The sequence below is a fragment of the Setaria viridis genome, chromosome 9 (assembly GCF_005286985.2).
Source record: "Setaria viridis chromosome 9, Setaria_viridis_v4.0, whole genome shotgun sequence".
NCBI classification, from domain to species: Eukaryota; Viridiplantae; Streptophyta; class Magnoliopsida; order Poales; family Poaceae; genus Setaria; species Setaria viridis.
In genome coordinates this window covers 9,720,399-9,735,905 of record NC_048271.2, presented here as the reverse complement: position 1 = coordinate 9,735,905, position 15,507 = coordinate 9,720,399, and the positions used below count along the sequence as shown (strand labels likewise).

Genomic DNA, 15,507 nt, shown 5'->3' with positions numbered 1-15,507 from the left:
AAGAGGCTGCCATCATTTCCCTCTTATGTTTCCTACCGAAGTGGTGACGTCACGCTACCAAAAAACGAAAAACTCTGCCATGAAATCTTCTGGGACATGACCAGCGAGTAGTGTCGGAAATGCTAGTTTTATTTTGTATCAGCTTGCACTTCCAGAGACCAAAAATCGTTGCGCCTGCGTGCAACACACGATATTCCGTTATGGACAAGTACATAGCCTAGTAGGCATGTCTCTACGTGAGAATAATGAACCCTATATCTGTGCGGCTGCAAACCGGACACCTCGCTGCCTAAACATTACATCAGCGTAGCAGCAACTGGCATCCAGAGGCTCATCAATTTTTATATGAGCATTTTGCACCGGCATTTCCGTTTCCATCATCATTTTTAATTCCTCCACGAGGTACCCGCGTACGTCCGAGAGCCCGTGTTTCTCTGCACTTCCCCACCCCAATTTCGCGGTTTTCGTATATGCATGCATATCGGATCCTAAACTTATTTTAATCCGTTCCGTTGTAAACAATGCAAACGTCATAGAAAAACAATGCAGAAAGGCAAACGCAGCTTGGTCCCAATAGGAACACGTTTGTTTCTTCACGTTTCCCGCGAGATGGATACCCTGACCTGATCTTGTGAGCTTCATGATTATCATCATCGGGTCACAAGAGCCTTGTTCAACTCTCAGCCTATCTAAAAAGGCAAGAATTAAAAAGACAAATACTTAGATGGACGTGTGCAGACCCAAAGAATATGGCGATGATCTTCCCAGTCAAAAGGCACCCACCCAACGGAAAGAGAGCTGCAAGTTCCTCCAAGCACAATTCCTTGCCATGCTTGATCCCAGGGCCGAGCCGGCAAAAATCGAGGCCCTGTACCAAACTTTAAAATGAGATCTACCTTAAAAAAAATAGAACTTTAAATAAGATATATGATATATATCACAATAAGATATATCAAAAATCGTACCTATTCAACTTTTGCTTTCATAATCTTTAATTGAAGTACTTCATTCTTTTAGTATTCCTTGAAATGAAATCTTCAATAATATGCTCATAATCAATCTTCTCCAGTAATCCACTTTCAAGTGCTATTGTAGCCAAATCATTAAGTCTTTGTTGTGTCATTGTCGAACGTAAATATGACTTCAATAGTTTCAATTTTGAAAAGCTTCGCTCTGCTGATGCAACGGTCACAGGAATGGTCAACAGAATTCTATATGCAATACTTGCATTGGGAAAACAGTCATGCCGCTTTAGGAACTTTAGAATTTCAATAGGACCCATATTTTCTTTAGGAATGAAATGTTGAAGAAACTTTAACTCCACATACAAATCATTGGCATCAACATCAGATTTTCCGTCTTTTGTAAGGACAGCCCCAAGATTATCACAAGAAGATTTCAAACTCGTGTCATCCAATGATTGTAATGTTTCAGAGGTAAATAGGAAACCAAAATTTTGTTGGTAACTCTGGTACTGTTCAAATCTTGTTGTGAGTGAGGAAATTGCTTGATCAACAATAGGTAAAAAATAGCTTATTCTAAATAGCTCCTCGGCAGATTGTGTAGTAGCATTTGTGTCATCTAGGTTCTCATCAAATTGTTTCTTTCTTTTAATTTCTCTTCTTTTACGAAACGTTGTACCAATATCCATCTCAAGTGCAATCCCTTTGGCAATCTCTAATGCTTCTGAGAAACCAGTTTCCCTATAACCCTTGAAGAAAGAAATCAACCCTTCCACTTTCTCAATGGCAACATCAATAAGCATATCTTTTGCTTGCAAGTGTTTGCTTACTAAATTAACGGCATATAATACCTCATACCAAATGACGATTGACAATATAAATTCATATTCTCCAAGTTCATTGTTTGCCAAGCCCTTAGCCTCACTGCTTGTTTTTGGATCATTATCAACATCAGATACCTGAAATTGAAAGGAAGAAAATATGTGTTATAGTTGGAGATTGCCAAAATAAGTACATCATTATCAAATATCAGTACAAGTGTACAATAATATTGGGTACCTGAAGTAGAGCCTCTCGAATGTCTGTGCACTGAAATCTTATAGCTTTAACACTTTCAACACGACTCTCCCAACGTGTAGCTGATACTGACTTAAGAGTCAATCCTGATATGTTATCTTTCAGAATCTGCCATTTCTTGGTAGAATTAGCAAAAGTTGTATAGATGCGCTGGATGATTCCAAAGAAATCCTTAGCTTTACCACAAGTCTTAGCCATATCACAAAGTGTTAAATTAAGGCTATGGCAACCACAAGCAGAATAGAAAGCACGAGGATTTACATCCAAAAGTTTCTTTTTTACCCCTTTATGTTTCCCTTTCATATTTGACCCATTATCATAACCTTGTCCTCTCACATCATCTATATCAAGACCAAGGAGCTTTAGTTCATTCTCTAGCACGTCAAAAATTCCTTGCCCAGTTGTATCATTGACATCCAAAAATCCTATAAAGGATTCTTCTACGCGAACATCACTTGAAGATGAGTCAACATATCTTATAATTAAAGACATTTGTTCTTGGTGGCTTGCATCAGGAGTACAATCAAGTATGACAGAGAAGTACTTTGCACTCTTTATTTTCTTAATAATTTCAGACTTAATAGCAGAAGCAAGCAAATGTATCAACTCATTCTGAATCTTAAAATCAAGATAATGAGCTTGAGTTTCCTCACTTGTAATACGACGAACATGTTCTTGAATAATTGGGTCAAATTCAGCCAACATCTCTACCAATCCCAAGAAATTCCCATTGCTATCTTCATACATTTTGCTATTAGTCCCACGAAAAGCTAGATTATGCTTGGCAAGAAATTTAACAATGCAAACAATTCTGAACAAAACTTTTCTCCAATGGTCCTTTTCTTTCTCGAGTTGTCGTTGAGCATCTTTATCAATAGTTTGATCCTTTTGCAATCTACTACGCAACTCATACCAAGTTGTCATACTCAAAACATGATTTGGACTTGTCTCATGCTCTTTAAGTCTAATACCAAGATGTATCCAGTCATTAAACCCCTCATTTGCCAACTGACCTTTTCGATGGCCTTTTGTAAATAATTTACAACCAAAGCAAAAGACCTTGTCGAGTTCCTTAGAATAGACAAGCCAATCTCTATCACAATGCTCCCCATTTGATAAAATTCTTGTATAGAATAGTGCAGAAAACCTTCTGGAATATCTATCCTTAGGACCTTTTGTAATTGATAAATCTCTTGTAGGGCCCTTTTCTGCTAAAATATCAATTTGTTTATGATCAAGGGAATCCCAATATCTAGGATCAAATATATCAGGCTGAAAGGAATCATTAACATCTGCAACAATATTGTCATCATTAACTTCCTCAACCCCAACAATATTTTCTGTCTCTATCTGACCATCTGTAGGATCATTGTCATCATTATTATCAAGTGCAGCTCCCTGTCCTTGACCAAGTGATTGATTATCGGTGGACTCTTTTCTAACAAATTTATCCATAGCACCCTTTTGAGATTGAGTTAAATCCTCTATTCTTTGTTTTTTCTTACGCTTTTGGTAACCAGATTCATACTTTCTAGACCGATTTGCAGAAGACATGACTACAACCTCAAATTGAAACACTAGATAATTCAGAACCGGAACAAAGATAACCGAACACCTAGATGGATCAATATAATATTAATCATCACTAATTAACATTTATTAACATATTAAAAATTAACTGAACCAGATTAGGTACCTGGACTCGTGGAGACTCGACGATCGATCCCAATTCACAAATTAATCGGCCGGCAGCAACGGCAAATTAATCACGCGGTGACGTCTACTGGTTGCTGCCTGCGCTGGTCGGCGGACGGATGAGAAAACCAAAAAGCGATCGCGTGGATGGGAGACAAGACGCGGAGGCATGCGAGACGGCGGAGTTAGGGCCTTGCGGAGACTGACCGAGCTAAATTGACTTGTTTTGCTTCCGGGTGCCTGATGGGCTGCAGGCAAGCTAAATTAACCTGTTTTGCTTCCGGGTGCCTGATGGGCTGCAGGCCTGCGTGTCTGCGTAGAAAATATTTTGGGCCCCTGGAAATTGGGGGCCCTGTACCGGCGTACCGGCTGCACGCCCATGCGCTCGGGCCTGCTTGATCCTCGCACCACATCACACTTTTGACCTGCTTGAAGCTGCTTGGATGGCATTTGCATGGCAGCTTCTTGCCGACCTTATCTCGTCTGGACACCGAGATCAAGACGCAAACACACAACGGTCCCGCTTCTACTAACTCCACGCATGCCGTGCCATCATCCTTGAGAGATGGCATGATGCTAACAACCATCGGTACGAGAGGAAAGAGATATGCCCAATGGCCCAATTTTCAATAGGGTTATCTCAATGCTGCCGGTAATTACATTGGTTAAGCCCTTCGATACATCACTTCTGGAGAAGTGCCAATCCACAAATAACCCACAGCCACAGCTAACCTAGTACCAAATTTGACCTGAGATGGTTAACCAACTACTGTCACCGGGCAGAACTAAACCAACCATGCCAACAACAGCGGAAACAATCGAATGCTACCACCCTACCCTACTGCTAAACTACTCTTCCTACTCTTCACACGTGCACGGCAGCAGCATATGCTTGGAACCCTTGCAAGTTGAACCAGCATGCTACCCCCACAATCTCCACAGACCAGGATCTGCTGCATCGGGTTCCTCCCCGGTTTCCTCCGAGCTTGAGGAGCTCTCAATAGTCTCCTCCTCAGAGAGGTCATCATCTTTCTCTACTCGCAGCCGGCTGGCGTTGTCCGCAACCCACTGGGCAAACTCGGGGGTTGCGGTGCATTCCGCCAGTGCCTTCCTCGTGGATTCCTGGGTGAACTCCTCCCATTCTTGCTTTGAATATTTCCGTGGTTCCATGTTGTGGAAGGTGGAGTAGTAGTCTTCGTCTTTGTCTTGCTTGGGTACTACCTGATTTGTAAGTGCGGAGGAGACCCGGCCTGCAAAACCCAGTACGTTGTCATGGCAGAAGCTGAATTTGCTGAACTATTCAAATTTTTAAGTGAAGAAATCACAAAGAGGTGTCGTCATTCATTCTCAGACAAATGAAAATGACATTCCAAACATGCAAGGTTTTCACAACAGTATCCTACAAGGAATGCAGTGACTACAGTCCAATAAAGAAAGAAAAAAACCTTCAGATTATAAACAACATCGGTTATGTTACCTCCATTGGCCAAATTGCTCCAACCATACTGTGTGGCTGAACTTCTAGATGCAGTTCTTCCAAAGCCTGCCTTAGATGATGGACTTAAGAACTGGACCTGAGGACTGCTGGGTGATCCTTGGGTAAGCATTAGCTGAGAAGAAACCTTTGATTGCTTTTGCTTCCTGCAGAAGTACCATAATACTCAGTACTTCAATTACATGCGCAACATCAACTAAATGAACGGACTTACTGTGTCGTTTTCTTCTGAACTTTCTTTCCCGTCAACAAAGCGCAAACCGACCAGCAAGAAGCAAGAGCAACCATTGCTAGACGAGGATCAAGTGTGCTCTGGAAAGATGCACATCACGTCAGATACGAAATCAGTGAACAGCACAGCTTATCTCATTCAAAGCAGTGAAGAGATTCAGGCGATTGAGAAGTATACTTAGCATTAGCATGTTATGTGAAAATAAGATAAAACCACACCTGCATAACAAAGAATGTAGCAACAACACGCATGGCCCACTTCACAAATTGTGCTATCCCAGCATCCACACTTCCATCTTTTGAAAGGATAAATTTCCTGACCATCCAATAGCCAAAACCAGCTCCAGTCAAGATAATTGCTACCACCAGGAAGAGTGAAACCTGTAATTCAACATTAACTTCTGTTATTTGAAGACATAATATAATGGGTATAGGATGCAGTAGAACTCGGTAACAGACTGATGTACTTCAAAAGGTATAGAATAGTTGTTATACCATACAGGTCAAGTGGTCAACAAGAGTAACAAACTGGTTTTTTATCATAGTATGCAATCTTCTATTGAAGATACACTTATCTTTTTGTCTAATGGTGTCACATACATGATACATGATGCATGGTCCATACAGAGGTATGAAACTCTATATTTACGTGCATCACGCTTTTGACAGAAGTTACGTTTTATATTTTAGGGAAAAAGAACAGAAATAACCTCCAATATAATCATAATTTTATCCACAAGGGCACTGAATAGATAAATAGGAACCTTAGAATATGTCTTTCATATGCTCTGTAAGTCATATGTTCAAACTTCTCTCCACTAAAAAAAATCATACTTCTGCATTTGAATTTATTTAGTAACCACGCTAACATGTAATATCTACATGCAAAACATTCTTCTGCATAGTTTACCATTGCCAGATATTATTTCTGACACCATCACCAAAATGTCCAGGGATCAACTGGTTAAAGTCGGTCAGAAATACTGGACATTTTGGTGATGGTGTCAGAAATAATTTCAGGCACAACAGAGAATAACTGTTTGAAAAAAAGTGATCTTTGCAGGTAGAAGGCCAATCATAACAACCCAAATGGAGGCTGGTCTAATGTGCATCTGGGAAAAAACTAAGAAACCTGTTTTTGTTTCCAAAGGTTAAAAAGACAGATCTATATCAAAATAAAAACTTAGGGGCATGTCTGGTAGAGCTGCTCTGGAAGTAATTCTCCGAGAAGAACTAATTATGTGGCTGAAAGTGATTCTCAATATGGAAGAAGTGAAGGGTGGGAAGTGAAACAGGAGAAGCTAGTTTTTTCAGCTCCCAGCACTGGGTGTGGAGTAGGGATGAAAACGGATCGGATACGAATGGATATCTACGGATACAAATACAGATAATTATTTTTTCACGGATTCGAATTCGGATACGAATAGCGTCAAACGTGTCGAATATTGATATTCATCCTATTCGCATAACAGATATCTGACATGAGTATCGTGATTTGAATCCTCATAGAATCACCTTGGTTGCTCTACGAGCTCTGCTAAACAGGCCCTAAGGATTCAGGTGAATTACCAAGATCAGTTCCAAAGATCAAATCAAGAACTAAAATCACCTTAGATTGGAAATGCATGCGCTATTTTCCACATTTCTTTCTAAATTCCCATAATACTATAGTAGCACAACTGATAAATAGAGGTGCGCTCCATTTCTGATGGAATAAACAGTATAAAACTGAAATCCAGCATAAAAGAAAAACAGTTGCAACAGTGCGAAGCGAAATTAACTAAAGCACAAGATTCACCATTAGATGATTCTACATGCAAGAGGAAATTACTTACAGGGTTGTACATCTCTTCACCCAAGCCGAAGTTTTCCAGAATAGAAGAGACCAATGTTGAGAAGTAGTGAAAAACATAGGAACCAACACCTATCTAAATGCCAGAAAACAAATAAAAAATTGAATGAGTACAAATAATTGGTTAGAACTGCCTAAACAATTGTTTCAAATAACAGAAAAATAGTGTAGGCATAAGGTACTTGCCACAGATCCATAAATTGTGAGGTAAAATAAACTTTTCTTCCCCATTGGTAGCAATTTCATCCCCTATAACAAGGGCAAGGTCAGCCATCAACATTGCATCGTCGAAAACAGTGGACCATCAACAATTAAACAAACAATACATTGAAGTTCACTGTTCATCAATAGCAGTTTCGGAATTGGCACTATAGGGTTATCTAATCAGCACATGCACATGTTCTGAATCTAAAGGGGGGAACTATAAATCTATAATCAATCAAAAGAACATTGTATCAAAACATTGTCAATCACTATAAAAGAAGCATGCAGCTAATTTCTTGTGTAAAAGTGCACACATGCAGGATCAGCACTAAACATAAAAACAACAAAGAATCAGGGACATTGCCTGATCACCATTGAGATTCCAAAAGAATGATATCCTAATGCACGAATATATTTCACATGTATTCCTATGATTATAGGCAATGACACAAGGTGGATCTCCAATAGTGCGGAAATTGGACAGCATCAAGGGATGAAGGCAATATCAGGATTATAAAAGCATAACACAAAGTTTTTATCCTTTCCTCGACAATTAGCCACAGTTAGGTACTCAGTGCATTCAAACTAACCATGTTTTCTCTAAAAACTCAAGCAAAAATACCAGAGGAATCAAAACGCATGTGGAAACTTCAAATACTTCTTGAGTAAGGTATGGCAAGGGACTATTATGCCAAAGTGTTATCAATTAGGTCTAAGACTATAAAGCACTACATTCCAATTTTTCTAAGTGTTCATGCCTGCAAGTATCAATGGAAAAATATCTACAAAATGTTTAGAATATATACCTGAAAAAGAACAATAAGAACAACAAGCAGGATGCCAAGAGCCATAGAGCTGCTATAGTAAAATGGTGCCCATTTGCTAACAGTAGGAGACAGGAATAGCAATATAAATCCAATACCAAGGCAAGCCAAGCGCCATTTCTGAAATTCTGCATAGATATATGGAACAAGACCAAATAATTTAGAGGAAGAAAAGGAATAGATGCCCTTAGTTTATTATTGAAAGAAAAAGAACTGATTTAATGAACAATCCTGACCTTCCTGAATGGAAAGAGTGAACCTAGCAGATTTCTTATCAGCCAATTTCACATCAACATATTTGTTTCCATATGGAGAATATACTGCTGTCCACAAGCCATCTTGAAAACCTTGCCATTCACCCGCCTCGCATTGGCATAAACCCATAGAGGCGTTCCTGCAAACAAATTGCTTCAGTTTTCCAAACACTAAGGTTGCCTACACTTACACTTACATAATCAAATCATGACTTACCGATGAAAGCAAACCTCTATTTTCCAGTGGAACTTCTCAGGAATTGATTGAGAAACATTCATTTTGACACGTATTTGACTTGCATAGCTTTCAAGATGTAACCTTGGCACTCCAGATAGACGCACTCGCTCACAAAATTGTCCCCCAACAGGTGAGGGAACAAAGGAAACCTCTGGATTTTCCAGACTAGCATCTGTAGGAGTAACCAATTAGTCAAACAGCGTCACACAGAAGACTACCAAACAACACAAGAATAGAAACATATGAAGTTATCTTCATGGATATCATGAAACCATCAGGCATCAAGACAATTGCGTGTTTAAGTTACAACAAGCATATAAAAGGGCTACATAGAGGAAATCTCACAACGTGCTTCCACTAAGAAATAAATCAAAATAAAAATGCTATTATAACAAGAAAACAATCTGAACACTTGAGCATGCATGCTTGAGAACTATCCAGTCCAAGGGCAGCTTGAAGCTATAAAATAACAGCAACATTCACCACCCCCAGCACTTAATCCCCAACAATAACCGTAGAAGTGCATCAGCATATTACTGAATATTTCCTTAAAAAAGGGATACAAATACAACTCCCATCATTGGAAACCCAACCAGCCGCACAATCTAAAGCCCCAACCAGCTAGGGGATACAATCGCTCAACCCAAATCCTGAGCCAGCGCAAAGCCCTAAACCCTAGACGCACATAAGCGAGCCCAAATCCCGACCCCAGAGAGCAACCCGCTCGAACAAGACAAGCCGCAAGGAGCGATACCTTTGAGCGGGTGCGCCGTGCCGTCGTCGCCGGAGGAGAGGATGATGAGCGCCGCTAGGGAGGCGAGGAGGAGCAGCGTGGGAGCCGCGCGCCTGGACGACGACGACGGCGAGGGGGAGGCCGGCGCGCCCGCGGTGTCCGCGGACGAGGCGGCGCTGGTCGCCGACGACGAGGCCGCTTCCGCGTAGGGGGCCATCTCGCGACGCGGCGGCGCTCCTGGCGTGTGCCCCGCGCGGGTGTTGCGCTCAACTCTGTTTTTTTTTCTTTTTTCTGGCCTTATTCACGGGGATTTAAGCGGATGTTCTGTTGTTTATTCGTGGAAAAACCTGCGTAATGTAAAGGGACTTTACAAATACGTGCGGGGGAAGTCTTAATGGGTAAGCTTGATCACGGTGGCTGACGAGTGGGTCCAGGAGTTGTTGACAGCGTGAGACTTTTGCGAGGAAAAATCCCAAATGATGTTTTGCTAGGAGTATCTTCTACTCAAAACTACTCGAGCAAAACAAGCAACCACGTTAACAAAAAAAGAAAATAAGCATGACGCCATGTTTGAATTCAAATTTCAGATGGAATATGGTACTACTCCATTTCTTTTTTTGGGAATTTGCAGCCAACGTTCACAACATCGAGTCTCCCTTGGGCTGCGTGCTGCGTCTACTCATCGGCTTGTTTTCAAATTTCAAACACTGAAGCACTTGTGCCGAAGCGGGTGGAGGCACATCCGTACATGACACAAATCCGCTTTTTGTTAGCCGGTCCTAATTTCAGTATTCCTATATCGAACCAAACAATTTAAAATCCACAGTTCGATATCACAAAACGCACAGAGAAACAATTCATTAACAAACCATATCCAAAGTGAACAGCCACCTGCAGGCTGCACTACATATAGAAAGAATATAATCTTCCAGACATACTTCCAGAACATATTATCTTGAATTTTTGCAAAGTCCAAAACAAAATCTACCATGCTCAAACCAATAAGAAATATGCATTGGCACAAGTTTACATAGGGTAACTTTATGTAATGGTCATGGTCATTTTGCTTTCTGTCAGAAACAGTCTTGGCATCAGTCTCGCTCAGGCCTCAGGTAAATGAGAAAAGTGGGACACCCTTGAGAGTGGAATCACAGATGTCCAACTGCATAATAGGCCAAGTCAGCTATGCACTCATCAATCACAGCCTGCGGATACTCCGAGTTGTGTTCGATCAACTGAGGGCAGGGAAAATTAGCTTCATTGTCATCGTAACTGTGGACCACCTGGATTTCATCCATCAGCTCCTTCTCCATCACCTGTATCACACACATGTTTTGAGACAGCAGAGTAAAAAGTTTGTTAGCAAGAATACATATAATATAGGTACCTGCACCTGGTCCACAGAAAAGTTGTTATCGACGATCTGAAAGATTCACCACCCACCATGAGTCATGACCGCACAGATGAAGAGTATTTACAAGAATGCAAAGAAACTATACCCGTGTCATCCATAAGGAAATTGTTCACTATCTGCGCCACAGATCAGATGTTGAATTAATATGACAGATTAACAATATATTTCAGATTTGGAACTGAATTCTAATGACGATCAATATTTCAGTTAGAGCACCAAGAAGTTTTACCTCCATTTCCGACATAACTGCATCATTGTCCAAAGGATCTTAGAGGCCCTGAACATCACAACATGTTTTAGAGCACATAATAAAAACAACCTGACACAGCATAAGAAAATGCTGAAATCTTTCTAGATCAAAAATTCATTCTGATTAAGAGCTGCCTTGCTAAGTGATGTGGTGCCTGGCACTTCATCAACAGGAGCTTCAGCACTTAATTCACACTTCTCCCTGTACCTCTGGCAAACAAGAAAAAATAACATAAAAAAGAAGAAAACGTATTCGGATCGTGCATGGTGGAATGAAAATGATTGAGGAATCTAATAATGCTCTGAAACAGGGAGAGGTACCTGGAGGTGACTCTTGATGTTTTGGATTGTAAGGCCCACGACTCCCATAGCTTCCATCGTCTCCTTCAGTGCAGTTGATTTAGCTTCTACAGGTTTCAATAATTTATATGATACATCATCAGATTCATGGAGCAATTAAAGACTGAAAGAATAAAAATATTTTCCCCATCAAGTTATGTTCAACGGTTCCAAAGACAAACCATGGGGACCTCCTTGATATGCCACAGCTTTCACAAAGATCATATGGAGATCATCAGACCACCGCAAGAAACTCCTTGCCGGCAGCATTGCGCAGATAATGTGAGAAGCCAACATGCTTGACATGTCAGAAACATCATTCTTCTGTGTTGGTTTGTTCTTGGACATTATTCTGCAAATCAATCTCACAGACTTTCAGTAAAGATCAAGGAAACCAAACAGTTTGCCTTGTCTAATTCGAAAAGACAGAACCCATCAATCTGTGTTTACCTTTTAAGTGTGGGCTGCGGCCCAGATGGACACTGAAAAATTCCCAAACGAAAAATAGGAGATGAAACAGAAGCTGATTGCTGTGAAAGAGAACTCATTAGTAACCAGTACCTATATATGTGACTATGTGAGGAAGCAAAAGAGACAAAGAGTAGACCCTGTGTGTCTGTTCTTCAGGGAGAACTCAAGAAACAAAAGGAATTGAGTGTGTATCCTTTCTTTCAGGGAGAACTTAAGAGGAGTGAGAAATGGTCTCCTGACCTAGAAAGCATATCGCCCCTGTATATAGATCTTCCTGTAAGACTCTAGAGAGACAGTGGTTAGTGCGGTAAGGATAATCGGATGTGAACTAGCTTGCTCTGCTTGCGGAGAAAAACCAACCAAGAGGCGATGGAGCCCTCAGAAAACTTCTAATATTGCCCCGGGCAGTACTGGCCATAGACTTGAGCGCAAAGGACAAGAAGGCAGGAGCTGGTAGACAATTCAGCACAAATGCTAGGTGCACAAATGCTATCGAGTACTGCGGGAAGGTACTCACGCTACACTCACCGCCTACAATTTCATAGTTTCTTATCCGCAGCGTATCCATGGGAGGAAAGGTAGGCAGGGAAGTACAAGTTCTCAAAATGGTAAGAAAATAAGAAGATTGGTTATGTAATGTTAATAACAGATCTGTCATGAGGTTCTCTTTCTATAGCACATGCAGCCTTTACCACATTTATGAGTGAACGTGCATCATATTTATTGAAATCATGAATGGATGTGATAGCGAAGAAATATTATGAGCCTGGTTTAAGTTGCTTATGCATAAGCAACTTATTTGCTTATGAAACCAATCATCCTTGCTTATTGGGTTGCTTATGGGGCTGCTTATTTTTAGCAAATAAGCAACACAAGAGTTGCTTATGGGGACTAAAAGGTGCACTTTACACCTCCTACCCTCATTCAATGCACTCTACTCCTCTCTCTCTCCAAACAGCTAGGGGCAAATATGACAATGTCCACCTCATTCAATGCTCATAAGCAAGGGTATCCAAACAGCTAGACTAAAAATAAGCAACTCCAAATAAACAACTTTAAGTTGCTTATAATAAGCAACTCAAACCAAACATGCCCTGAAACCCCAAATCCTAAACCCAAAACCCAAAACTCTAAACCCTAAACCACTATAGTATACTGCCCGTACTTTATTACGCCGTATGCTGAGAAATTTTGAGTATTTCTCTCGGGAAAACACCCATGTTGTTTTTGCTAACAGGAGAGTCACTTGGGATCATTTCAGAAGGAACAATAAGAGGGTCTCAGAAGTGAATTTTAATTCAACAACAGATGGTATACCAACTCTTCCTGGTGAGCACAGTTACAAATCTTATTATCTTGCTTCTGAGATCACTAAGAAGGTTTCAAGATCTTCGATCAAGACTTTGAGAAAGATTGAGCTGTAAGGAGGTTGTGTTGATCTTCTCACTGAAAGCAAAGTTCGCGTGTATCCTTCAGGGAAGGTAAAGCTTTGACGCGTCCATATTCTCACAAAGCAAGATTTGGATGATGCAACAATTAATGCTCATCTACGACTTAATTACAAGGCAACAGCGGATTTGATTTTGAAATTGTTTAATGTTCATGGGAGGCTTTGGCTACCAGTAGATATGGATTATCTACTCTGGTTGATGAGGAATAGGTTTGAGGACCGTGCAATTTTTCCAATACATCTGCTCTTATTCCTATGGTCTCTTACCCTCACTTATTCGAGGAGTTGCATGATTTCTTTTCATCCAAGATTGCTGATTCAGAGTATCATGCCATCTGTGCTGCAGTTGTTGCTAGTTTTGGCAATGATTGGAGAGTTGGGGTTCAAGAAAGTGACATTCTTAATGAGATCTATAATTTCAATTTAGGCTCGGATTAGGAGGTCTCATACAACTCCCAGACTCAGCATCATGTCACACGTCCTCAACTTGCTGCTCTCCAAGCTGTTAGTTTGACAAGTCAGAATCCTTTTATCCTAAATAATACTTTTACATCTTTTTTGGCTTAACTAAAGTTTATCCTAGCTGATGCTTTTACAGTTTTTGAGTTTAACTAAAGTTTAGCCCACCGATTAACTCTCTTGTTTGGTTGAGTTGGTGCTAGACTTTAGCCTTTTAATGCAAATATAGTCATAAGTCCAAAGGTTTTTGGTAGGTCGTGTCTCTCAGCTGACTGTCTGATTTTTATTAATTATACTACATTCTGCATGTATATGCTAATAATTGGCCTCGCTCACTGTTGAGAAATTGGCTAGGAGGGAGGGGAGCACCTCTATTTATAGGTGCTCATGATCATTGTGGTGTTGCCATGTGGCAATTTCCATACTCTTCAATATAAAATATCCTAACTCTAGAACCCTCCTTATTCTTATCTAGTTTCTTATATTTCTACCATGCTAAAATATTCTACACTTCACTATGAAGCATGACAATTATGGCTCATGCATTCTCTCCAATTTTCTAGAATCTTCTTACCTTGTCATGATCTTATCCTTATATATGGCAAAGTTAGTCTCTCGAGATCTCCACAATCTTCCAGAATGTTCCAAGCATGCATTGCATATTTCAACACTCACCCCCTGCACGCACTACATTGAACTAGCTGCATGCAGCAAAAGACTTGTTGGATCATATATTTATTTTGTGTCTGACTCTGCAACAGCTACGAGCTCCCAACCCGCACCCCGTGTTGGCCCAGTGACATCGTGGCGTCAGTGGTCAGGACACCAAAAGGAGGTATGCAATTGTTTCCATTCCTGACTAATAAACAAGATGGAATGTGTAGAATCGGTATGTAATTATTCATTACAATAGTAGTAGTTTATTCTTTTTGCCATGGATCAATGAAAGTAGCTAGAGTAGTCGGTCTGCAGTTAGTTGGTTTTATTTGAGTTAACTGTTACCCACAAACACAACACATCTATCTATTTAATGAAAATGGTGAAAATGGTAATGACATGCATGGGCAGAAATGGCGCCAAAATGCAACAGCTCTACTCTTGCGGCAAGGATGGCGGAGCAGTGTACATTCTTGACAGTCGTTCCTCCTCCAGGTTGCTGCTCGTCATTGCTGGACACTGTAGACAACCCGGACCGCAACTGTTAGGGTTTGGAGAAAAGCAAGGGGGTTGAAAATGTTAGGGTTTGGAGATAAAAATATATAAAAGTTTTGTTTGATTGAGTGAAAGCCTCAACCAGCCGTGGCCCTTTATATTTATAGGGTGGGGAGGCCCCACAAGAAAATCCTTTTACAAGTCTAAATCTACTAGGACTCCTCAATTCTACTTGGACTCGGGGAGGACCGGTCAGACCGGTTGGCCTTTTTCAGACCGGCTATAGAATCTAGACCGGTCAGACCACCTGGAGGAACCGGTTTGACGGCTGGTTCCAGCCTGGTCGGCTTGCTGCCATTTTTGCTCATCAACATTTTTTGGTAAAGCTTTGCGTACCAGAAAACAAAC

The 15,507-nt window shown here is 40.7% G+C and overlaps 3 protein-coding genes across 3 annotated transcripts; all 3 read right to left on the bottom strand.

The window, feature by feature from the left end:
- Positions 1-845: 845 nt before the first annotated feature.
- LOC117838184 (uncharacterized) lies at positions 846-4,138 on the bottom strand. Its single transcript, XM_034718110.2, has 4 exons — positions 3,736-4,138; positions 2,022-3,654; positions 966-1,921; positions 846-868 (listed from the first exon to the last, which is right to left on the bottom strand). Exons 2-3 carry the CDS (start codon positions 3,591-3,593, stop codon positions 992-994), a joined length of 2,502 nt encoding a protein of 833 aa, XP_034574001.1. The 5' UTR covers positions 3,594-3,654; positions 3,736-4,138; the 3' UTR covers positions 846-868; positions 966-991.
- Positions 4,139-4,340: 202 nt separating this feature from the next.
- On the bottom strand, positions 4,341-9,853 carry LOC117838187 (uncharacterized). Its single transcript, XM_072290710.1, has 10 exons — positions 9,587-9,853; positions 8,812-9,004; positions 8,577-8,734; positions 8,323-8,468; positions 7,495-7,561; positions 7,296-7,384; positions 5,680-5,841; positions 5,444-5,541; positions 5,212-5,375; positions 4,341-4,984 (listed from the first exon to the last, which is right to left on the bottom strand). Exons 1-10 carry the CDS (start codon positions 9,780-9,782, stop codon positions 4,656-4,658), a joined length of 1,602 nt encoding a protein of 533 aa, XP_072146811.1. The 5' UTR covers positions 9,783-9,853; the 3' UTR covers positions 4,341-4,655.
- A 572-nt stretch (positions 9,854-10,425) lies between these two features.
- On the bottom strand, positions 10,426-12,446 carry LOC117839501 (uncharacterized). The gene is made up of 9 exons (XM_072290403.1): positions 12,018-12,446; positions 11,750-11,919; positions 11,550-11,635; positions 11,369-11,438; positions 11,209-11,246; positions 11,060-11,095; positions 10,953-10,988; positions 10,849-10,881; positions 10,426-10,800 (listed from the first exon to the last, which is right to left on the bottom strand). The coding sequence occupies exons 1-9, from the start codon at positions 12,113-12,115 to the stop codon at positions 10,714-10,716; spliced, it is 654 nt and encodes a 217-aa protein (XP_072146504.1). The 5' UTR covers positions 12,116-12,446; the 3' UTR covers positions 10,426-10,713.
- Positions 12,447-15,507: the final 3,061 nt, after the last annotated feature.